The sequence below is a fragment of the Megalobrama amblycephala genome, linkage group LG2 (assembly GCF_018812025.1).
Source record: "Megalobrama amblycephala isolate DHTTF-2021 linkage group LG2, ASM1881202v1, whole genome shotgun sequence".
Taxonomy (NCBI): Eukaryota; Metazoa; Chordata; class Actinopteri; order Cypriniformes; family Xenocyprididae; genus Megalobrama; species Megalobrama amblycephala.
In genome coordinates this window covers 32,060,655-32,087,443 of record NC_063045.1, presented here as the reverse complement: position 1 = coordinate 32,087,443, position 26,789 = coordinate 32,060,655, and the positions used below count along the sequence as shown (strand labels likewise).

The 26,789-nt window shown below is 37.7% G+C and overlaps 1 protein-coding gene across 1 annotated transcript in view; it reads right to left on the bottom strand.

Moving 5' to 3' along the window:
- Positions 1 to 7,986: 7,986 nt before the first annotated feature.
- aldh7a1 (aldehyde dehydrogenase 7 family, member A1) overlaps positions 7,987 to 26,789 on the bottom strand; it is a 117,403-nt gene continuing 98,600 nt past the window's right edge. Inside the window, exons 14-18 of the mRNA XM_048170704.1 lie at positions 10,291 to 10,407; positions 10,108 to 10,205; positions 8,809 to 8,882; positions 8,366 to 8,441; positions 7,987 to 8,240 (exon numbers count right to left, since the gene is read on the bottom strand). Of these exons, the coding sequence (XP_048026661.1) occupies positions 8,186 to 8,240; positions 8,366 to 8,441; positions 8,809 to 8,882; positions 10,108 to 10,205; positions 10,291 to 10,407 (420 nt within the window). The 3' untranslated portion in view covers positions 7,987 to 8,185. The remainder of the gene's footprint in view (positions 8,241 to 8,365; positions 8,442 to 8,808; positions 8,883 to 10,107; positions 10,206 to 10,290; positions 10,408 to 26,789) is intronic.

The window sequence follows — 26,789 nt, the reverse complement described above, 5'->3', positions numbered from 1 at the left end:
TGTAGCATAATTTTACGAAGCTATAAAGACCATGTTGTTTTTTTCTGTAACTCTTGAAATGATACAATCTAAATAAAAAACAACTGCTCATGCTCAAAATGCAATGGTGCCTGTATACCAAATGTCTACACACATTTTTTGTTAAAAGCCAGTTTGGCCTGTTATAGAACAAATAAACAATAACTTTAAAAATTGAATAAATTAAAAAAAAAAAAATCTTAAACAGTAGCTAATGCAGGTAAGGGAGTTGGAGATGGAGTCTTTGCAAAGAGGTAACTGAACACTGATACTGTCCTGTGTCTTACAGGTATGCGGATCGTGGATGGATGAACAGCAGTTGACAGGATAAACACACGTTGAAGGTGGGTAGACTCACACACAGACAACAAAGCACGGAGACTGAGGAAACACGCTGGAGTAGAACAGGTAAGTATCTTAGAAGTCTTGAAGATCAACACAAAGAGTCCTTATGTATGAACGAAACCTGACAACTGACTGAGATGAGTGGTGTGCTTAAATGTCTGGTGTGATGAGGTGTTGATGGGGAACAGGTGTGTGTGATTAGTACTCTGGTGAGGGAGTGCGCTGTGATTGGCTGATGGTGGAGTCTGGCGGGTCTGTGATACATCCGGCCCTCAACCTAAAATGAGTTTGACACTCCTGGGCTGCGTTCCAGTTCGGTTTTTAAATGCCCTTCCCTCGCTAACTTCCCTCGGTCTCGTTGACTCGGATGTACGTCATTGCTTACGTTGCACGAGTGCCCACTTCTGGCGGAACCTTTGCAATGGGCTGAACTGGAACGTCCTAAACCCTTGATCACTTGGAATCCGCAATGGAGCTGATTTATTATTTATTTTTTCCCCTTACAAATTTGTTTAATACAGCATTCTATATGTATATATGTGTGTTTTAAATGTTTAAAAAAATAATTAACGCGATATGCGGTGACGTCATAATCGTGTTGCATTGTGGGTTATGGAGCTGCCTGAAGTGTACACGTGAAGTAGACTCGCTCCCTCGGTTAAAATCGAGGGAAAGAGGGTCTGTCCATGTAAACTTCCCTCGTCCACTTCACGAAGTGGAACGCACTTCAAAATGGCGGCAGGGATTCCCCCGAGGGGAAGTGTGTAGGGAAGTTCGCGAGTGCGTGTCTAAAACTGGAGTGGAACGCAGCCCTGGTCTAAACCAACAACATGTTTATTAGATCCAATACCCACTAAACTACTGAAAGAGTTGTTAACTGTGGCAGAAGAGCCTCTTCTCAGTATTATTAATTTGTCTTTATCCCTAGGTCATATCCCAAGACCATTCAAGCTGGCAGTTATTAAGCCTCTCATTAAGAAACCACAATTAGATCCAAATGTTTTAGCAAATCACAGACCCATTTCAAATCTTCCATTTATGTCTGAAATTCTAGAAAAAGTTGCGTCGTCCCAATTGTGCTCCTTCTTGGAAAACAAAACAAAACAAAAAAAAATCTATGAAAAATTTCAGTCAGGATTCAGGCCTCATCATAGCACAGAAACTGCACTCGTTAAAATTACAAATGACTTACTTTTAGCTTCTGACCAAGGCTGTAGCTCAGTACTTGTTTTACTTGATCTCAGTGCTGCGTTCAACACTATAGATCATGAAATACTCATAGACCAACTACAAAATTACACTATTATTCAGGGACAGGCATTAAGGTGGAATTGAATTAATTCAGAACTAAATTAACTGAATTAATTATGTTGCTGAATTAACATCATGTTTTCTTTTTCAGACTTCAGAGTACCAAAAGGAAAAAGGCAATAGTCTGATGTAAGACAGCTTTATAAAACCTGAACCGTTGGACCACCTGTATTGTCTTGTCTCGTACTCTCACACCTCTGGCTAGAGATGTGACATACTCCCAGTGTTGGGAAACTCATACGCCCCTTAGACATATCTTTGCTCTACTCAATATTAGTTCCCTGGTCAATAAAGCTTCACTTCTAAATAACATTATCATTGAAAGAAAGTTGGACATACTACTACTCACTGAAACCTGTCAGTTATTTAATGACTTTATGGCACTTAACTTGTTGACTCCTCCTGGATACTGCCATTTGTCTAAACCACATCTCACTGGCAGAGGCAGTGGCCTGGCAGCGGTGATTAAGAACAACTATAAGACTGTCAACGTCGACTCTCATGCTGTTGTTAGCTTTGAATATCTGTCATTTAGAATTGCTGGTCCCACACCACTCTTGATTTTGCTGATCTACAGACCTCCTAAACATCATGCAAACTTTCTCTCTGATCTCTCTGAGTTGCTCACTATTGCTTGTGCTCATTATAACAATATTATCATGCTCTGTGATTTTAATATTCATGTGGATTCTGACTGTACTTCTGCTAAGGACTTCATGGGGTAACACTTTTGAATACTATTTCTTACTTACTGCATAACTAATAAAAAATTACTGAAGAACAAATAGGTAATTCTTCATTAACACTTAAGTCACTACTGTTAACTACTAAGGAAGATGTGTTAACTAATCAGTATGTAATAGAATTTTATGATTATGTTAAGTAACAGTTAGCTAATCAATAACTAATTAATTCTGTCATACCTCCTGAAGAACTACTATTAATTATCTACTAATTAAGGTTCAAGAAAAATAACTATGAAGTAACTACTAATGAACAAACAATTACATTGAGTTGTGGCCCTCTCTTATTTACTAATGTTATCAGTAGTAGTATTATGAAAATGCATTATTAATAAAATACAATACATTTTATAGAGGTTTTTGCCTGTGTGGTAAATAATTGTTTTGTGAGTGTGTTCAATTATTCCATTTAGGGTGGTTCAGGATAGGTTTAAATACCTGGGTATATCAGTTACACGTTCCTTTAATAGTTTGTTCAAGGCCAATTTCTCCCCACTCCTACAACGCTGCAAGCAAGATTTCAAGAATTGGCCTGCTCTTGCCTCTTTCTTTGGTTGGTCATTTTAATTTGATTAAAATGACAGTTCTGCCACGTTTTTTTATACATATTTTCAAATATACCTATATTCATAAGAAAATGTTTTTTTCCAACCTAGATAAGTTAATAAACTCCTTTTTGTGAGGGGGTAAATCCCCACGTATTGGAAAATCCTCTTTGCAGAAGCCTAAGTGCCAAGGAGGGATGGCATTGTCAAACTTTTTATTTTACTACTGGACAAGCAATATTGAAAAAAAAAAATCTTGCATTGGATGCCAGTTTGGGACTCAAAATCAATTCCTGTGTGGGTGCAAGGGGAGGAGGCATGCACCAAATTTTCTCTTAAGTCCTTGGTTTGTGCACCACTTCCGATTTACAAAAAAAAAAACAAAAAAAAAAAAACAGGACCTTTTTTTTTTATTGTGTGGAATGACTATCATCTGTTAAACTTTCAAACTAGCCTGTATTTGCTTTTTTTGACTGATATTATCAGAAAGCATGGAATTAGTTTTCATTGTTATTAGGGATGCACCGATACCAAGCTCATGTATTTGAACTCGTACTTGTAAAAATACCCCCGATACCAAAGATACCTCACGTGACGTAACTGACAGAATTTTCTCTGCACAGAGACAAAATGTCAGCCTCAGGGGTGTGGAAATACTTCAAAATTAATGATGACAACACACACATTGCCAACTGCATGCTTTCAGTCACATTTCGTTATTGATCAATGAAGGCGGGATAGGCGGAATCGCGCTAATAGAGTGCCCCAGGGATGACGCGTTTTTGTAGGCAAAACCCGGAAGCGAGTTAGCATTTTAGGACTTCCGGTTCCAACGGCATAAAGTCTATGGGTTTTTTGAATGGGTTTTTGCTAAATCGCCTGAAATAAGGTCTGTGGTAAACAAAGCCTCTAAATACTTTCACGTTTTGATCTATGACATAAAACACACCAGTTATAACCCACTTGTGATTTTTTAAACTTTTACTGCGTCTTCAAATCGGCGGTTGCTAACAAATTGCTAAAAGGGACTACTTCCTTTGGCGGGGACTTTAGACATCATCATTAAAAACGGGACATTTGGACAGCATTTCTCATGAAAAAGTGGATAAGTATTCATACACAGCGCAGATCATAATCAGTGAGCATGTTTTTAAATAGTTGTTTTCTAAATAAAGTTTGAGGACGCTTGGTGGTGACGACGTTGATCCGCGACCATGGTGTGCTGTAGTCCGTTTATAGCCTGTTAGCCTTTTATATCTGACGACTTTATTTAGGCTTCAAAATCTATAAATGTAGTGTTAACTTGTAAAGATTATCTTGATAGACAAAACGTGTAAGTGTCATAACCCTTTGTTAAACACAGAGCTTATTTTCTGCGATTTTCCAAAAGTCTATGGGAAAAATGCATAGGCTTTCAGTCGAGGGAACCCGCGCGCCGCTAACTTCCGGGTTGGCCTACAAAAACGCGTCATCCCTGGGGCACTCTATTAACACAGACCAGAAGCACTCTCTCTCTCTCGCACACGCTCTCTCTCTTTCTTGCACGCGATCCCAGTTCTCTCAGTGCGCGATCAGTTCTCCTTGCACCTGAATTGGTCAAATGCACACACAGTTGTCAAAATGTCCATCGTGTGGAGTATCTCAAGTAAATACAGTTGGTTATGGCGTAAGTGGATGTAAACATTTGGGTGAAAACAGGATGTGTGTCAGTATCCATAGATTCGGTCTTAAAGGGACCGTAGCCTATATTTGTCATTAATGTTAATAAAACAACAAAATATGTTAAATAAATGTATACATGGTAAATAAACCTACTGTATCTGAAAAAATATTTAATTTGTATCTCTGTAGTATTTGTTGTATTTTTGTAAATTTATTTTTATATAACAACAATTATATATTATATACAACATATATATAACAACAATTATATATATATATATATATATATATATATATATATATACATATACATATATATATATATATATATATATATATATATATATATATATATATATCTCAGGGGCATTTCCTCTGAGTAGGCAAGGGAGGCAGTGCCTCCTCAAAAAAATAGGATGAGAAAATAATCCATATTACATATAAAACAACACAAATATTACAAATTATGACATTAAAAAAAGCGCAAGTCACACGTATTTCTTAAGGAATACTGCCAAACAGCGATACCCGCAGGTAAAGTTACACAGAGGAGTCATGCTTTACAGTCTATGGAGTCATGCCTCCCTTTCCTCTCATAGAAAACCATATAAAATCATCAGACCCCCGGCGTGCGGTGGGTTTTGTGGGGGGTAATTGAGAGTGAATGGGGAAAGTCACGTGAGAGGAGGCAATGTCTTCATCGCGCTATGATTGGATGTAATTGGTTATGATTGGATATGATTGGTTTGTGCGATAAATCCCGCCTCTTGTTGACGTGCGCGTTCCGCGCGTAGGTTTGACTGAACAAATGATGGCGTCAATCGGAAGACTAATTGAAAAGTAAACAGATCACAGTTAGATATCACCGCTTTATGTCACGTTAAAATCAAACTTGAAATGGACTGAAAACATGATGACTGCGGGGGTTTTAGTGCAGTCAGATTGGTGAAATTAAAAATGCAATTCGTGTCTGGGCTCTCAAGTTTTGGAGACAGGCAAGAGTGACATCCCCCCCCCCAAAAAAAAAACAAACAAACAAAAAAAAAAACAACTTTCGCCACCTTCTCTGGGCCAGCATCCTGTAACCTGCCCTCAGGGTGAATGAGATGATGTTTATTAGTTGTCTTTTACCTGACACCTTTGAAAGACAGATGCAATGATTAATGCATCCACAGTGTTTCCCACAGGATTTTGTGAGACTGTAGTGGGTGGACATCGGTTCCTCTAGGGGGGTCCGGGGGCATGCCCCCCCGTAGGAAAATTTTGTACATTTTAAATTTAAATGCATGAATCAAGTGCATTCTAAGAGCAAAATTAAGTGACTAGATCAATGAAGAAATTTGTTCTCTTGTAAACAATTTTGTGCTCTAAAAGTAATTTATTTATTGCTGATGGTTGGGCACATTAGTCATGTACACAACATATAGTAGGCTAAATGAGAGTTCGTAAGTGGTCAAACATGTAGAGTACACATTTAAACCATTAAAAATATGTAGCAAAAGAGGTTACCTTTGTTGAATTAATTTATTTGTGGGAGCCTGTGTCTGTATTTGTGGAACTAATGGTCACTCTTTGATTTGTTAACCAAACCAGAATGCACTAAACACACCACTTCATTATAGATAAAAATAAAAAATGAATAAAAATATATATAATCATAAGCTGACCAATAAATAAATAAGTAAACTAGGTGAGTATATAATTCAGCAGCAAAAAGTATTCTAGCCTAATTCTTGGAAGAAAAAAAAAGCTATGGAATGGCTTCAGATGACTTTGAATATAGGCAAGGCAAGGCAAGGCAATTTATTTGTATAGCACATTTCATACACAATGGTAATTCAAAATAAAATTATTAAAACTATTTGGAGAGAGAGATGTTTAATGTAACAAAATGTCAGTCATCGTGTGATAGCAAAATATAACTAGGCCTAGACTACTTGTTCTGAGCAGGTGTCAATGAACAGGCTGTAAAACTGTTGGCTAAGTTCAGACACTCATGAAAAACTGATGCTGATTATCTGATTATCTAACAGTAGTCAAGTTGTCATTGTTTGTGTCAAATAAGTTTAATAAGTTAATAAGTTGTTGTAACATTAAACAGGAGATCATGACTTACTCTGTGCTCAAAGTGATGCTCAGAGCTCCAGTGGTTCCCTCTGTGGGTGAACGAGGATGATGGTGAACAAGTCCAAGATATGCTTTTTTTTTTCATTGGTTGTTGCGTTAAATCTTACCCAGATACAACAGTGCTATTTTCTGATTGGCTATTGTGTAGCCTCTTTCTTTTTTTTGATTGGCTGATAAGTGGCAGGTTCGAGACGCGCTTGATTCCTTCCCAGTTCCAGAGAGAGCGGCGCGGCCAGATACATTTTGGGCGCTGCGGCATATTAAATATATGATAAATAGTTTTTCTGCGTGAGAAATACAATGTGTGGCGGGAGTGCGTGACAAAAGACCGAAATGAGTGACTCACGCTCAATGCGTGACACTTGAGAGCCCTGTGTCTGTGACAGACGGTGTTTAATTACGGAGCATGACTGATAATCCAAAATATCCTAGGTTGACAATTAAAAAGAAAAGCCGCAATACACAAATAAAATATATTGTTTAAATTATTATTGCCTTTAGTTATTATTTTGGAAGGAATGTAGAAATGCTTAAAACACTAACTTGATGAGATTGACTTGGTTTTGATAAATAGAACATTACATTGTTAATGTAAAATTACAAAATAGAAATGTGTTTGGTTTCTTTTTTTCTTTTTTTGATGTACTGTAAAGTAATGTTCATTTAACAAGGAAGATGTGTCAACTTTAAGACTTTATATATAGGCCCTTTGAAGGTTATTGGACACCGTGAAATTTTTGTTCTTTAAGTTTGTGACAAACACATAAAAACTATTACTTTTTTCATTAGAGTAATAATAAAGAAGCTGTCCTACATTCATAGTCTCACTGTGTTGTGCTTGGAAATCACCCCCCCAAAAAAAAAAAAAAAAAAAAAAAAGGGGGAGAGAGGAGAGAGAGAAATTAATAAATGTATAGGCATCGGTATCAGCCAGTACCAGAAAAAAAGTATCGTTCTCGTACTCTGTCCTTAAAAAGTGATATTAGTGCATCCCTAATTGTTATGCATACAACGCAGCTCTAAATCTCATGCAGACCAAATGAAATCACCATTTACATGATGGTGGTTTGCATAAAAGACATTATATTTTTTTCAGTTACAATCTTAGCACAGCGAGTGATTTGTCATTTGAATGACCAATAATCATCCTTACCTTTACCAGTGGTTCTCAATTCCACTTCTTAAATGTTTTCAACATGTCCAGGGCAGCGTCTCCCAAAAGCATTGTAAGACAGTTTTGGTTGTACAGACTCATGGTTTATTGGTAATAAACAGTGTTGTCTTGAAGGGCTACAAAATGCACTGCAATGATTGATGAGCTGTTTTGCACTATTTTATGTAGAAGTACAAACAGATATTCATGAAACCAACATGGAAACAGTGTTTTATCTATCATAAACACTATTTCACACTGCTAACTAGGCAACATCACGTTCATTCAAACTTGATCCCCTGAGCCAATGGCAGATCCTTGCTGTAGTTGATAGTGCTGCAAGAAGAGGGTGAGATTGTCAACAGGAAAAGCCATTGTATCCATTTTACATGATAAACTATGTTTAATTTCAAGCATGCTGGCAAATTTCTGTAGAGGTTCTGTTGAAGACTGACACTCACCATGTGGATCTTCTCATGTACTGCTTCCATGAGTCACTGCCCGACTCGCGCCCACCTCCCGTGTGTTTCTCACCTCCTGTGCACACACAACATTAAAATAGATAGTGGACAGACACTGGCCTAGTCATTCCTGGTTTTATCAAATGTCAAATTTGTAGGACAGGTAAAAAACACTCAAAAATTCAGAATAGCTGACAAGTAATTTGCCTGACTGAAGGAATAAGAAGAGAAAAAGTAGCTTAATGTTATTATCAGACAAATTATTGAAAAAGGATATTTGTCACATTTTGTATTTCTTTAATTGGTGGTGGAGATTCCAAACGTCTAAGGTACTTTCTAAATGCCGACTACAATAAGGCTGATTTAGGATTACTGAATCATTGTCAATATTCATTTTGTTGCTGTGTACAGAATGGTGTGGTACTCTATGTATTGATACGCACCAAACGCTCCTCCAATCTCAGCGCCGCTGGTTGGAATGTTGACATTCACAATGCCACAGTCAGAGCCTTTGGGGCTATAGTTAGACAAACAACAAAGTGTTAAATAAAGACACTTCCATGACATTCAGTTAATTTATACTGGAGTTCTCAGTATAGACCAAACGCCCGCTTCTGTAATGCTTATTTTGCATTACAGAATGCTCACAATGTAGTTAACATTAGTTACCTACATTAGTTAACATGAACTAATAATAAACTGCACTTATACAGCATTTATTAGGTGGATTCTATGGGTCTCTACTGGAGGGGTAGGTGGATTCTGTGGGTCTCCCTCTGTAGAAACCACCTTCCTTGGGAGGGCACTTTGGCAATCAAAAGGGCAGGGGCTCAAGCCCCCCGGCCCCACCCCCTTTGCGCGCCACTGATGCTTGGTACATTTTCAGTGCAGCGATAACATTTTAAAACTAATATCACATTATTCACATAATTTATGTCTCTATGATGATTGATTGATATACCAAGGGAGGCTAGCCTCCTCTGCGATGTATCTTTTCTCAACTCTTTCTCAAGTGCTGAATGTACCAACTGAGGCACAAGACGAGCTCGGCTCATGTGCCTCCCCCTCCGCTTCTCTATCCCCTGTGGTCTTAATGACATCGGCACATTCGGCACGTTCGTGAAAGAACAGCGGTGCTTTTGATTTCAGTAACATGTTAAGGTGTTACAGCAGTGAAATTACAAACAAAAAATACACATTCTAAGACATGAAATGAAACGAATAACTGGGAATTTTATTAACATTAAATCATCCTTTCTCCCATTTTCTCCACAACATTTGTTTGGGTAGGCTGTGCCTCCCTTGCCTCCTCTGACGAGCCACCACTGGCGGGGTTACTGGCACGGCAGCAGAAATGCAGCTTGATTTTGGCTAAGGCTATTAGCCCCACCCGGCATGTTTGTTAGCCCAGGCTCGCACTGGTCCGAAAGTGGAAAAGCGGCTATTTCAAAGTGGCCAAGGATAGAACTATTCAAAGCTGGCCAATAACTGCTGAGATATTGTTAGAAAAATTAAACTCTTTCTAATTTATGTGTATTTGTTTTATCTAATTATTTTATTTTGGTCTAGTCAATTTTAATGGCATCTGTTTGTATATAGTTCATTGAAGCTTTGATGTACGTTTCTGATACAGCTGAAACTGAACTGAAAAAAAAAAAAAAAGAGATAGAGAGGAAAAAAAAAGAAAGAAAAGCAGCTACTGTCAAGTAACTTGTAAACAAAAAGCTCCCTTGCACACATACCCTAACCAGCGGAACACTCTGCCCATGTCTTTAGTGAAGATACTGCTAGAGAGCCCTTGTTTCACTTCATTATTCCAGGCAAATGCCTCGTCCTCTGTCTAAAACCAAAGAAAAAAAATGTTACAAGCAAAATACTAATCATATAATAAAGTATGCAAAATAGAATATAATAAAAGGTCCCACCTTGAATTTAAGTACATAAAGGATAGGCACAAAGGTCTCTGTGTGAACTATGGGAGCGTTGTGTGGCAGTCCGGTGATAATAGTTGGTTCCACGTAGTTACCTGGGCGATCCATAATCTGCCAATCAGATTTCAGTGCTCAAGTTTAATGCAGGTCATGAAGTTAAAAGGTGCAAACGCTTTTCCTTAAGCTTTTGATATATAAGAGGTCATCATACTATAAGAATATCCTGTAAGTTTCAGAACTGAAAACTTCCTTGCAGGGATTAAAAACAAAAAAATTTCAATTGTTTCACTCCGAGCAGAATTGGTATTTTAACGTTTCTGTTCCAGCGTTCCTACTGTATTATTAACGTTCTGAAACCGATTTGATTAGAAAAAATAATGGTTAATAACGTTATTTAACTTTTTTTTTGTTTGCATGCAGCCTACTTAATAATAATAATGCGTACAGCATTTTATTTATTGAAAAAAACAAACAAAGAGAGTAATAGCCAATAGTACTACAATTATCTTAATAACAAGATTCTGTCCTAATGTAAACCTATTAAATAAAAGGAAAAACAACGGTTTATAAATTAAAGTATTTTTTCAAGATATTTTAAAATGTTTGTTGCATGGTTAAATACCGACGCTATTCCTGAGAATAAAAAAGATAAGTCACATATACGTCGCATTTTATAATTCAGAAATAATGTAATTTATCGGTAACTAAATAAAGTAAAATGTTTACAAATAGCCTAGCCTATATAGCAGGGATGGGCAACTCCGGTCCTGGAGGGCCAGTGTCCTGCAGAGTTTATCTCCATCCCTGATAAAAACTCACTTGCCTATAACTTTCTACTAATCCTAAAGACCTTGATTAGCTGGTTCAGGTGTGTTTGATTAGGGTTGGAGCTAAACTCTGCTGGGCAGTGGCCCTCCAGGACTGAAGTTGCCCATCCCTGCTATATAGCTTTGTTTATAATGTTTGTAGACATAAATTATGAACAAAACTTCCCTATTTTATTTTACCACAAAACATCTAAAGTTAACAGATGGCCTAAATAAACGTCAAGCCAAACCAAATAAAAAAATTATCTTTTTTTTTTAACACCATTCCAGCTTCTATTGCTAGTCTATTCAAGGCAAGAAACAGGTTTATTTATTAGAAATAAAACTAAATAAGATGCAAAACAAATTAATTTATAGTGAATCTGAAGCCTACCTTTCTCATTTGGCACAAATCCAACTGTTTCCATTTTCGAGACGAATGCTAAACTATTATTTATTTTGTAAGCTTTATACTTTACTTGCAGTATCAACATCATCCTTTACATAACGGCACAGTTAGGCGGTGGTCACAGGTGGTAAACGGCAGATTGTAGGCCTATTGCAGAATTGAATTGAGCAGTGTAACGTATTATATGTTTGGTTGATTGTATTTTATTTTAATATTTAACAGCTGCAAAATCATCCTAAGCAATGCAAGAATTTGTGTGTGTGCCTATTTGTCTGTGTGTGCCTAATGTCTATTTCCTTTCCTAGATCGTTGGATTGCGCCACAATTAGCCACTTTCATTTTGTTAATAGGCCTAATTCTTTAAGTGAAATATTTAGTGTAGCCAATAGGCCTAAATATTCCCTTTTATTTTATATGTGTTATGTAGGCCTATTGTTTTATTCAGTTTTCTCTGTTCACAGAAACGCTGCAGATGCGTGATGTGACGTTGTGTGAACTCATGTTCTACATATCCTGCAATTTTCACTGGTTTCAAAATGCACAACAAGCTGCATATTAGCCTACTTGACATTCATTTTCACTTAAATGTAAGCCTAATGCTTGACGGTTGGTGACATACATCATCGGAAAAACTAACGCCAGGGCATTGCTATTGTGACTTACCAAACCTATGATGACTTGACAGCTGAGCCTGAGTGCGTCAGCATGGGCATTTCACACACTTTGGATGCATCAGCATCACATTTGCATAGGCTGTACTATTTGAATTCGTGATTGGTTGACTGCAAAATCAAAATATTAAACAGAGCGATAAAATAACATTATTAACCGGTTAATGGCCATTTCAAATTAGCTTTTCTGTTCAGAACAATTAAATTTGATTTTGTTTCCGTTTCTGGTTACGTTCCGGTCAAAATTTCGTTCGTTTCTGGTTTTCGTTTTCGTTCCTTGAACCAGTTCAGAGCCCTGCTTCATTGTAGTTCAAGCTTTTATTGATACCAGGCCCATTGAACAACTGATCCTGGAATAGATCGGTGAAACGCTGCCTGCTCAGAAGAAATCAACACCTACTTCATCATTGCAATGTTAGCCCTGCTCACTGGCGTGTTAATGAGATGAGGAGGAGAGAACAGCAATACAACAGGGCAAAAATAACATTACCTTTCAAAGGATCCTAATGCTAGGAATATGGTTATTTATTTTCAACAATGTGAATGTCTCAGTTGAACTTTATTTATTTGTTATCACAATTTCACTGTGGATTCTTTGGTAAATCAATTGCATTTTGGCGCAGGCTTCGCAAACAGACTTTACATAATGGACTCGACAGTAATGCATGTAAGTAACTGCCTTAATTCTAATACCTGATCTGATATATGGTTCATGTACAGTCAGATGTCCTTTGTCTAAATGGTCAACTTCACGTTGTTTCTATTAGTAGGATGAAAATAATCTGTTATTTAAACTGTGATTAAATTACATAAAGTAAGTGATCAAAGAACGCTTCCTTTACAATCGTTGGAGCTGTCAATCAAACAGCGCAAATTTATCTGTGACTGCAGTTCTGGATTTTCGCCAAAACTCCCATTTTATTCAACGAATAAAATCATTTGCACTGTTATTTATGATGAAAGCATTCATTAGTGTGCAGAATTGAGTTGCAATGACGAGATCACTGCTTTCATGTGCTCAATCACTGCAGCCTTTGATGCCACTAAATATAATGCCATAGATCTAAATGTAATGCAACACTTTTCACGATTAGTTAACCTTAAGAGCTGTAACAGTAAAAACATGCTAAAAGTTTTCGAGAGAGTAATACTTAGCTATTTCAAATGGAAAGATATTAGCCAATCACAGCAGTGGGCATTTACACTGAAGTCTCACAGCAGACATGCCCCTAAAACAGAGCGTTCAAATAAGAGGGCTAAAATCAGGGTAGGAAAAATGCCTTTTATTTCTAAATTATGCCAATTTAATGCAGCAGCTAGACTGCTTATTTACTAGAACAGAGAAATATGATCCCATTAGCCTAATTTTATTGTCTCTACATTGGTTACCTGTCAGTTTTAAATTCTGTTAATTACTTAGACACACGACTGTACAAGTACTCCGGCACTTATGCAGTGTTTTATGTTGTAAACTGTGCTATATCCATTATTGTCACTACAATCGCAAAATTTCTGTCCTGTTTCAAAATCTCAAGACTCGCTGGAATAGTCTCTGAGGACACACACTCTGTTTAAAGGGATCATGACATAAGAAATCAAATTTTCCTTGGTCTTTTGGCATATAAGAGGTCTTTGTATTATCATTACATCGTTCAAGTTCCATAACTTAAAATGTCCTTGTCATCAATAAAAAAGCATTTATATATTCAAGCTGTAAAAAAAGCTTTGTTTTGAACAAAGGTGGCATGTGACGTCAAAGGGGCACAATCATTTGCATATGACTGCTTCTGGAGCAAGACAACATTGGCTACTTTTACATCATCGCATTGTTGTCCCCGCCCACTGATATTCAGTCGATGAGCAGCAAGTGGATCTAAAGTAGGCCAAGTTGTTTATGATAACATTGTAATAATAACAAGATTGCGATGCCACGCAGATGTTGTCCTGTTCCTGGATATGGAAAAACATCATCTTTGCATAAGCTGCCGAAGGATCCCAATATCAGAAAAAAATGGATTCAGTTTATTTTTAACAAACGTCCTAGTCACGTCAGTGCTTACTTGCATGATTGTACTGTACACTTTACCAGTGACTGTTATGAGAATAAATCGCAATACGATATTGGCTTTGCCCAAAAACTTTTGCTCAAAGATCGGAAACAACTGTTTTGGAATCAGCAAGGACCCCGCAAACTGCAAGTTATGCATTTCATTTTTAAGACAGTTAAATTCATAATGAATAATCCTAGTTTGAAAGAACGCTCTCTTTATAAAGCTGAAGCTGTCGATCACGCAGCACGAGTTTATCTGGACACTTGCCAAAACTCCCATTATAGTGCACTCTTACACTACATATCTCTTGCTGTACCTGTTTAAATCGACTTTGCATTGTTAGTTATGGTGAAAGCATTTTGTGAGTGTGAAATTGCGTTATAATGATGAAATCACTGCATTCACATGATCAGACTGTCATCTGCTCAATGTTAACCACTCCAACCTTCAATATGATAGGAATAGATTTTTTATTTCATTGTAACATTTGACCACAAGGAGGTGCTGTCTCGAAACCTTTTGAGCATGGTGCCGACGGCACATACCGAATTTCGTAATCGTACACCAATGCATTCATAAAACAGCATTTTATATCATAATACTGTATTGTAGTTAATGGCATTTTCATGTTTTGTTCAATTTTAGTGCCACCAAGAGGCACAATCACCACCACTTTTTCTGTGTGTCCTTAGAGTGAGCCCATACATGTGTGTCAAATTTGGTGAAAATATCTTCGTTTTGGAGTTAAAGACATTTATATGTATGAGAACAAAAAAATGACCCATGGGTGACTTTGTTTGGATTTTTTTGCCACTTATTATCAATTTTGTTTTTCATTTGTGCACTAGTGTATAGTTAACGAACTATGGTTCAGATTTTCCTACGGTGGTTTCGTGTCAATCAGACTAACGGTTTCAAAGATATTCACAAAAGTTTAACCACATTGCACAAGCCATAAGGTGAAACCTAGCATATTTGGTATCGTCAGACTTGGCAAGGCTTCAGGAGTCTTAGGAGATGACTGGCATGAAAATAAGTCGACCACACCGAGAGTTATAAGCATTTAAAAATTTGATTTTACCACTAGGTGGGGCTGGCTTGAAACTTTTCAGGCTCCTTCAGGGCATCTCAGGCAATACCCAGCATAATGATATGCTAACATGTTAAAAAAAAACAAAAAACAGCATTTTATGACAAAATTCAAAACGGCTGATGCCTAAAATGGCTGATATGGGAAAATTGGATATCATTCATCCTGAATCTAACAAGACCACATTTATGATTTTTGGACAAACCCTTCAGAAGTTACAAGCAAAAATAACCATTTTTTTATATCTCCGGACCAGTAGATTTCAGTCCGGATTTCAGTAGGTGCCTACGCACCTTCGGTGCTTGACCCCTACAAAAAAAAAAAAAAAAAAAAAAAAAAAATCATTTACACACATTCTTTAAGTTTTCCGAGTTCATAAAAAAAATCCCAGGAGGACTTGAATACACCATATGGTCCTAACCCTATGATTAGGGCTGCCCTTGACTAAAGATTTTTCTAGTTAACCAGTAGTCGTGCATTTAAGCCATCGACTAATCGTCCATTTATATTAATAAGCCATAAATCATAAATCATTAATTGCCTATACATAATGATCAGCGCTCAAGTGCATGCATAAAGTTTGCCTCAGCATTTTTTGTCGTGAAAAAACAGCAAGGAGACTGTCTAAACATTTTAATAATTTAATGTTTTCTGTGTTTTCGGCTGCAGAGAACTATCATCTCCAAAACTCTCAAAGTCAACGATGCCAACTCATCTCTGCAGTAGTGAACGTGCCTATATGTAATCCATATGAAACCTGCATAATCTATGATTATTTATTTTCCATTTGAATTGGTTTGTTTAAAAGTAGACATTTCAAGCTTTCTATAGATATATTTCTCTTGTCTGTGAGGCAAATATATGCTGAGTTTCAGTTCGTTTGCTCACATGCTCAAATTCCGAGATGCTCAAATTCCGAGTTGCTCAGAGACCAAGACGACAGAAAGCGCATCCTGATTGTTTTCATTATTTTACAAAAGCACAATGTTTTGCTGTTATTGTGAGTTTACAAAAATAAAAATAGACCCTTTACAGTTTGCATTACTCTTATCTGTAAGTAGACTATTAGGGGGCAGCCCTACCTATTATATTGCCTGAACAAAAGTGGCCTAACTGCACAATGTTGCTCTTGGGTAACAAACCAAAAAACAGTATATTCGTATGTAAATAAAAACAAAACAAGTCTTTAAACAATCAAACATAACAATGACGCATATTTCAACAAAGTTATTTCCTTTTTTACAATGTTAAAAAATGATTTTTATCTTGCCAAGTGGTGACACTGTGGCCACCCACATCCTTATCCAATCTTTTTTCCCTCGTCTCAAGAAATATCTGCATACACACGAAACCGATGTAGTATACATGTCAGATCAGTATGTGGCACTGTAATTCTGCCACAGAGATACATTAAAAACAGAGAATAAGACTTGGAGCATGCGCATAAACCTTGCGCGCTGTATACAAACTTTAGTAAAGCTTAGAAATAAAGCTTTATTTTAGTAAAGCTAATAAGCTCAGTAGTTTCTGCGGCACGAACACAAGCATGTAGTCCGCTATTGTTGTTGTTGCTGTTATGTGACGTAGTGGTGTCTGACTAGGGTCGAGATGTGGGGTGATGACATCATCGTTTCACAAAATATACAGATTGGCTGTACACATGAAAACGCAAGGGTGTCGTTTTCAGATTTATCCACTCTGGGACCCAGTTTCAAAAAAATAGCGGTTTCAGGCTCCCAAAACGACAGAAACGCTTATACGATACAAAATTTTTGCGTATACAGCTCAATGCATCTCCGTGTGGTGTGGACGGGCTTTGTGTCCCATGTGGCTTTGCTTCCTGAAAGGACTGCTCCGCTCCCAAACAAAAGGCCACACCCACTTCAGCCCCCCATTTCATTGAACAGACATGTCAGGTGATATATACACAGTGCACAGCATAAATGAGTACACCCCCTCTGAAATGTAACAAATTCAGCAATTACTCTTTACTTAGAGGACATGTTAGGATTCTTTAGAGCAGTGGTTCCCAACCTGTGGGCCACAGCCCACTAGGGGGCCTCAGTGATCCTCCAAGTGGTCCACGAGATAAATTAAAATTAATTTAAATATATTAATGTAATTAATAATGTAATGTATATTAATGTAATCTTAAGGCCTTAGCGATGTTACATTGCAAAGATCTTGAGTTTTCATTGAAGGGTGTGTGTGTGGCGGCCTGACAAATTTTGATGTTTCGACATGAAAGAGGAAGCTGTTGTAACTCAGGCATACAATGTCCGACCTGCCCCAAACTTCACATGTGTGTCTGGCCTGAAGACATCTACATGGCAATATTCAGTTACAATCAAAGCGCCACTTGTTGGCAGCAGCAAGTGTGGCACTTTGAAATGACTTTGCCAATATTCTCCTGTATTTACTTGCTTACATGCATGTTCACAGTTCCCAGTTTTTCTAAGGCCAACGGGTGGTGGTGAACCTGGGTGCGAGGGCCCTTTCATCACTGCTTGCAGCTTTAATTTCGTGTTGTAACTAGTAAAGCGGATGAAATGATCGGTTCACGTGCACTCTGCATGAACTGAAGTGCTACAGCGATGAGCATGGGCGATATTTGACTCTCGAGTTGGGGAGGGGGGCAAGAAAAAAAAAAGTATTTTGTACCTGCATCAGCAAATTATTTGCAGAAATTTTATGCAAGCAAGTTTAAGTTTGCTTTTTACTTGTTTATTTATTCATTTATTTAATAATTTACTTAATTTTATTATCACAGGATATGATGCACACAATTTGTGAATCATTGTCCATTTTGCAAGCAACTGGTGCCACATTGCAATATTTATATTATGGTTCTTAGAAGGCTCGTCAGTTGAACCAACTCTGAACTGGCACTAGCACTAGCTCTGAACTAGCACCTGGTTCGTGCTGGTGGAAAGGACCACCTAACAGACCACCTTACTAAAACACACATATGTGGGAGATGCAAAATGGATAAAAATAACATGAATAAGCCCATTAATGGCATGTTTGAGTCATGCTCTTAACGAACTATGTTTTATTTCCTTTTTCCATATTGTGAATAATAAATGTGTAACATTTTAATTTGCTTGTTACACAATGGAGCCTAACTTATTGTAATAATCATTTGATGTAGCCTACTTTAGCACTCAGAATTATTTCTTGGCATCCTCAGGTAATATTTTTTTTTATTGTTTGCGTGCTGGAGGTATGCTATTACATTGTGTGTAGAGTGATGTTAACATTTAAGCTAGCTGGTGAGAGAAAATGGCACTATCAAAGAGTCTAAGAGGAAAATAGGGCATACAAAGAAGAATGGAAAGAGAACTATGCATTCATCCTACCTAGCTTTTTGTGAATGCAAAGCCAGTGTGTCTTATCTGCAACGAAGTTGACGCTGTTTTCAAAGAATATATTCAAAGTGGTGCAACGCGATGCTACAAAAGATAATAGAACCCATTATAATGATATTGTCTACACTGTATGCGGTGCGGAGCAGTGCGACAACACATTCCCGACAGTAAACGGATTCCCCGGTCTACTTCTGACATAGCCAAAGTGCTTTGCAACGGGCGGTTTTTAGCTGTTGCGTTCAGTGTAGACAGCTTTTAGCTGTTGCGGCGCGCCGCGCCTGGTGTAGACACGTTGATAATATTAGACAGCCCCACGAGACAAAGATCTATTTCAGAACCAGCCGCTATCAAAATCTGGCTGCGGGCGCAGGCCAGATATTATTGCTGGCGGGCCAGTTTTGGCCCACGGGCCGCCTATTGCCGACCAGTGCGCTATGATATTGCGGGGCAATTGAATTGTAATATTAATTTAATAATAAAAGTAGCATAATTAAGAATAACTGCATGTCCGACTGCTATACGCCACTGTGAAGAGCTAAATGGTGTTGAACAGGCACAGCATAAAAACGATTAACTGTTTTATCCAAATCCACATGCATGGACTGTTCAGTGTTCAGTACTGCAATGTCCGAGTGTCTCCTGTCTCATGGTGTTTCTCCTGTGTTTTCAGTCGGTGCAACCAAGAAAAAATTTCTTTCACATGATGCGGTGTTCATCGGCACAGTCAAGAATAACTTTGCCAAAGTTTACTAGACTGTTGACTAGCTTTGACTATCTGAACAGTGGCCACCTGCAGCCGAATTTTTGTGACCACGAATGGTGCGCGTACAACAGCGCACGTGCGAGTGAATTGAGGAAAAGTCTTGAAAAGTCCACTAGATAGTGCGCAGGTACCCAACGCGTCTTTCCACGCTCATGGACACAGAAAATGAAGTATACCCGGACCTTAACCTCTCCAAATTGTATAGGAGCTGACAGCTCACATCAGGAAATAATCTCCAAATTAAACCCTACGGATTAAGAATGGGATGACATTAAAGTTAATGTACACATAAAGGCAGGCGTTCCAAAACTTTTGGCAATATAGTGTATGTGGAGATTTCAATTTTATTTAAATTAACTGGTCGGCCCTAGACCTAAGAAAAAAATGTAATGTAATTTTCTCAATCGCTTTGGCACATTTTTATAAACAGTATTAATCTCTAAACTGTAGGTACAAATGTCACTGTTTGCTTGAACATCAGAATTTTCTTGCATGTCTGCAAAATGTAGCAACTCACCCAAAACATTTGTATTTATGCAGTGCATTTATTTTTGTATAAATGCGTTACATCTAAACTAAAATTCATCTAAAATTCACAGTTTATTTATTTTTACACACTCTATTATGTTTTCCACTAACATCAACACCACATATTCTTTTTATACCACACATTATGTCTTCCTATTTCTCTTCCACAAGAAGCAACTGAGGATTTTCAGTTTACATTTCTACAAAAATAAATGTACTGTAAAAATACAAATGTATCCCGTTCTTTTTTTTAATTATTATTCTTCTTCTTCCGCTCTGGAAGTCTATGGCAGCCCATAGAACCGTTTGCGGGAAAGTTATGAAATTTGGCACATAGTTAGAGGACAGTCTGATCTTTGTCCATAGCAAATTTGGAGTCTCTAACTCAATCCCTCTAGCGCCACCAGCTGTCCAAAGTTGCACTTATGTTTATGCTAATAACTTTTGAACCGTAAGGGCTAGAAACAAAATTCGATTGCACCCTATGACGTCATTTTCCGTCATGAAAATTTTTCCGCCATTTTGAATTTTCTGAAAAACGTACTTTTTCGAACTCCTCCTAGGCCGTTACTCCGATTTTCATGAAAATTTAACCAGATCATCTTCAGACCATGCCAACAAAAAGTTATGGAATTCAAGTCGATTCCTCAAACCGTTTTCGTAAAACACGTGAACGAATTTTACGTAGTGCTTGCAAAAATAGACATAAGGCTGTATCTCCGCAACGCTTTATCGTATTCAGACCAAACTTGGTACATGTCATCACAAGCATGACCTGAGGCATCATGCAGTGTTTCGGCGCAGCGCCACCTACTAGTGCGGAGATATGAAAAATTTATATTTTTGCTTATAACTTCTGATGGGTTTGTCCAAAAATCATCATCGTTGGATTCGGGGGAATCATGCCGAGTTGAATGATATCCAATTATCCCATATCGGACATTTTGTATTTTGTGCTAAAATGCTGTATTTTACGAACGCATTAGCTTATCTTTACGAAACTCGGTATGGGTCTTTGGCACCATGCCCTTACAATACTCAAAAAAGTTTTGTCGCAGCGCCACCTTGTGGTCAAAAGTTATAACAAAATTTACTAAAATGCTAATAACTTTTGAGTATATTAACCAATTGTAATGAAACTGGTCTCAGTAGATTCCTTGGGTCATGCTGAGAACATAGATATCAAATTTGCCATAGTCGGCCGAACTTCCTGTCCGCCGTATTGTTTTTCTTTAAAAATCTCTTTAAAAAAATTTCCCAGTGGGCCGCACAATGGTCCAAGTACAAGTCTCACGGTCCGCATATAATTTACATATGACGTCACCAATGCAAACTAATCAGATTTAATGTTATGGTATTAGCAGATAATACTATTGGGTGAACACAATAAATAACAAATAAAAACTAACTTACTGACATTAGCTTTACAATAATAATCAGTAATGCTCAATGAACACACAAACTGTATATACAATCACTTTAAGTTGCTATTTAATTCTGTATGACTTTATGACTCTCTTCAACATCATCGCAATAGTCACCAAACAATCACATAAATGCCTTAAGCAAATGTTACTCAGCTCTTTTTACAAACAACACTGAGTGCACTGTAGGCTAATTACAACGACGATATCAAGCATTCTGTCATGTCGCAATCCCTCGCGCAGCATCGGATCCGCGAGCGCGCAGAGTTGGGCTCATCCAGCCGCGGGTGCGCTGATGCGGTTATTTTACTGATTTAAAATACATCAAACAAACACATCGAATTCACAGTTCAGTCTTTTGAAATTGTAGCTTTTGCTTGTCAAGTACTTTACTACAGAGCAAACAGGAAGGCTGCCCATATCGCTCATTAGGCCTAACAGCAAACTGATTCTTCCATTCTTCTTACCTTTGCTGCTGATGCTACGACTCTTCTTGTTGGCATGTGTTCCTTCATTTTATCTTCCACATTTAGTTTTTCTCCTTTAATAACAAATTTGACCATTTTGAGGCTTAAATTTACAAAATTAATGGCTACTGTTTGAATTCTTCCTAAGCGCGCACTTGTGTTTCGTTAACTGAGTGATTGCGTCATTAGCCTACATTGCCTGATGTCTGAAAATAATAAATGCTCACCAAAATTATTTTATATGACAAATAAAGCATTATAGCTCATTTATATTTTTTTAATAATTCACTTTAATTTAAATTTTAAAACAAAAATAAATTGTATGCTAATTTTTATTATTATTATTATTATTGTGGTCGGCATATCGCGGGCTGCATTTACATTTGTGCCGGGCCGCAGGTTGAGAACCACTGCTCCACACCCATTCAAACGCTTACTGCGCGTGAAGTGTCGCGTCGCGCATGACTCGTTGTCATGGCAACTGAATCACGGAGGAAAACTTTAAATATCTCGCCTTCGCTTTAATTTCGGACCATCTCCAAAAAGACATAAAACACTAAACAAATGATTTTGACATGCGTTTATCAAAGAAGGAAATCCAGATTTTTAATCCCTTACACACAATTACTGCTGTTGAAATACGAAATGGAGGCGGGTCCGGATTGAATTCCCTCCGGGTCCGGATCCGGACCAGAGTCAATTTTCACCAAAATCGAAATGTATCATCTTCAGACCATGCCGACAAAAAGTTATGGATTTCAAGTCGTTATGTCAAATCGTTTTTATGTAGCGGAGTAACGAATTTGAGGCATGATGCAAAACACACTCTTGAAGCTGTATCTCGGCACTGCTTTATCGTATTCAGACCAAACTTGGTACATGTCATCACAAGCATGACCTGAGGCATCATGCAGTGTTTCAGCGCAGCACCACCTACTGGAGTGGAGATATGAAAAATGGCTATTTTTGCTTATAACTTCTGATGGGTTTGACCAAAAATCATAAATCTGGTCTCGTTAGATTCGGGGCATCATGTTGAGTCGAATATCATCCAATTTTCCCATATCGGCCATTTTGGCCATCAGCCATTTTGAATTTTGTGCTAAAACGCTGTATTTTATGAAACTCGGTATGGGTCATCAGGACAATGCCCTGAAGGAGCCTGAGAGGTTTCGGACCAGCGTCACCTTGTGGTCAAAAGTTATAAGAAAATTTACAAAAATGCTAATAACTTTTGACTATATTAACCAATTGTAATGAAACTGGTCTCAGTAGATTCCTTGGGTCATGCTGAGAACATAGATATCAAATTTGCCATAGTCGGCTCTAATTCCTGTCCGCCATATTGGTTTTCTTTAAAAACATACTTTTTCGAACTCCTCCTAGACCGTTGCTCCGATTTGCACCAAAATCGAACCATATCATCTTCAGACCACGCCAAGAAAAAGTTATGGATTTCAAATCGTTACGTCAAACCGTTTTCGTATACCGGAGCAATGAATTTGAGGCATGATGCAAAATCCAGTCTTGAAGCTGTATCTCTGCAATGCTTTGACATATTGACACCAAACTTTGCAAGTCACCTCATTGTCACCTCACTCTGACCATACCACATTAATTTGGTCACAGCGCCACCTATTGGTCGAAAGTGATGAACCAATAAATCCTTACTTTTGAAAGTATGTATCATTTTTCAGCTCTTTTGCCTAAAATGGTCTTAATAGGTCTTTAATTGCTCACTGTTGCAGTTGGTCTGATGCTCCCAGCCATGTTGGCTGGCTTCTTGTGCCGTTTTTGTGCTTGGCCCCGTAATTGCTGCTTGCAGCTATATTTATTCTTCTTCTTCTTCCGCTCTTGAAGTCTATGGCAGCCCATAGAACCGCTTGCGGGAAAGTTGTGAAATTTGGCACACAGTTAGAGGACACTCTGACCTTTGTCCATAGCAAATTTGGAGTCTCTAACTCAATCCTAGAAACAAAATTCTTTTTTGTCCTCTGATTCCTTGGCTCAGGACGATTCGAAAGCACCCTATGGCGTCATTCCATCATTAAAATTTTGATTTTTCCGAAAAACCTACTTTTTCGAACTCCTCCTAGGCCGTTGCTCCAATTATCACCAAAATTGAATCAGATCATCTTCAGACCATGACTGCAAAAACTTTTTGATAGATCGATCCGTTCTCGAATAGGGCTCAAATGAATTTGACGAAGAGCTCACAAAATCAGACTTGAGGCTATATCTCCAAAACGATTTATCGTATTCTGACCAAACTTCGTACATGTCATCACAAGCATGACTTGAGGCAACATGCAGTGTTTCAGCGCAGTGCCACCTACTGGCCCGGAGATACGAAAAATGGCTATTTATGCTAACAACTTTTGAATGGTTTGTCCATAAATCATAAATGTGGTCATTTCAGATTCGGGGTATCATACCGAGTCGAATGATAACCATTATTACCATATCAGCCATTTTGGCCGTCGGTCATTTTGAATTATGTGCTAAAATGCTGTATTTTACGAACGCATTAGCATATCGTCACAAAACTCGGTATGGGTCATCAGAACGATGCCCTGAACGAGGCTGAAAAGTTTTGCACCAGCGCCACTTAGTGGTAGAATCAAATATTCAACTGCTTATCATTATGGGTGTGGTCAACTTATTTTCAAAAGAGTCATGCCCTTAGACTCCTGAATTCCTGCTGAGTCCAACGGTACCAAACATGTTAGGTTTCAACTTATGGTTTGACCCTCATGTTGAATTTTGCGAAAAACCTGCTTTTTCGAACTCATCCTAGACTCATCCTTTTAAATCTGTTTTACAAATAAAACTGACTGTCATGAAAATCAAATCAGATCATCTTCAGACCATTGTGGCAAAAAGTTATCAAAAGCTTTTTGATAAACTCAACCATTCTCAAATAACACGCAAATAAATTTAATGCAGAGCACCCAATTTGGACTCATGGCTGTATCTCTGCAATGATTTATCATATTTAGACCAAACTTCATACATATCATCCCAAGCAAGACCAGAGCCTACATGCTGAGTTTCGTCATAACGCCACCTACTGGTCTGGAGATACAAAAATGCTAAAATAGCCATTATTTTTGCTTATAGCTTCAGATAAGTTTGTCCAAATATCATAAAGTTAAAGTCTTTTTCGATTCGGGGCATCAAGCTGAGTCGAATGATATCCAATTTTCCCATGTCGTCCATTTTGGCCATCGGCCATTTTGAATTTTGTTTTAAAATGCTGTATTTTATGAACGCATTAGCGTATCGTTATGAAACTCTGTATGGGTCATCACCACAAGGCCCTGAAAGAGTCTGAGTAGTTTCGAACCAGCGCCACCTACTGTATTTTTTTTCATATGCTTATAACTTTTGATCTGGTTGACTTATTTTTATGGGAGTCATATCCTTAGTGAGTATCATTGTCACCTCACTCTGACCAAACCACATTCATTTGGTCACAGCGCCACCTATTGGTCGAAAGTGATAAACCAGTAAATCTTTATTATTGACTGTATATATCATTTTCCAACTCTTTTGCCTTAAATGATCGTAATAGGTCTTTAATTGCTCACTGTTGCAGTTGGTCTAATGCTCCCAGCCATGTTGGCTGGCTTGTTGTGCCTTTTTTGCTTGGCCCCGTAATTGCTGCTTGCAGCTATATTTCTAATTCAGAATCAAAATTCCGATTCCAGCTCGTCTACAGAGAAACCAATACTGATTACTTTTATGACACCCTATGCTTCCTGATAGCAGGAGAAGTGACAAACCAAATGGTCACCCAAGAAGATAAAGATTCTTTGATCACCAGATCAAAGAAACAGAGAGACAATGCAGACCCTTTTGTTTCCTTACTTCACAGAAAAGCCAACGGAGACTGTTCTACAAATAAAACTGCATCAAAATTGTTCCAACAATTTTAAATGGACTTATCAAAAATTTTTTTTTAACTACATACATTTTTGGTATTATGTGTTCACAAATGGTACCTGTAACCAGTTATGCTTTAGAACACTCACAATTCATGTAAATGTGTTAACTCTTGACTGAATGACTGAAAGTATGCCTTATTTGGACTTGATTTATTTCTTTTCATCTTTCCTAAATTATGGCTTGAATGAAATCTGTTTAAAATGTATCATATTCCAGTTAATAGAAATTATGTTAAAATGGCAAAGCAGAGACGGACCTATGAGTAACACCTATATTTTATTGGGGGCAGAGGAAAGCCCTTTTGAAACAGGACGATATCTGATTGGCCAAAACTCCTCTGAGGTGTGACAAACAACTAAGTTTAAATAGTCAAACTGCAAGAGAAGACTAAGTTCAAATTCAAATTCAACAAGAAGAAAAGAACCAAGACAAAGACAAGAACCAAGAACTATGGAGTAACAAGAACAGACAAGCAGCTCATTCAAGCCTTTCAATTTCTTTTCTTTGCTTTTACTTAATTTTATTTTCCGCTGAAAGTCTCGTGTTCTAAGTTTTTCCGCAAAGTTCAACCAACGACTTTTGCCGCTTCAACTCCAGCGATAAAGAGACTTCCTTTCATTGTTCCACACGGACCTGACCCTGGACAAGTTATCGACTTGGAAAACCCTTCTCTGCACGCCGAGGGAAATTCACATTTAAAGTCAACGCAAGCAAGTACCCCAGATTAAAACTTAACTGGTGCATTTAAATTAATGATTCATGTTTCGTTCAGGTCAGATCTTCTGAAGTGCATAACTGTGCTAGGAATTAATCATATCACTCTCTCTCTTAAAACTCTTTCTTTCTCACTTCCTTTCTTACTGCAACACGTATGAATGAATGTGTGTATGTATGTGTGTGTGTGTGTGTTTGTGTTAGATTAGTTTGTGTTAGAATAAATAAAATCTCTTTTTAAAAGAAAGTGTCTT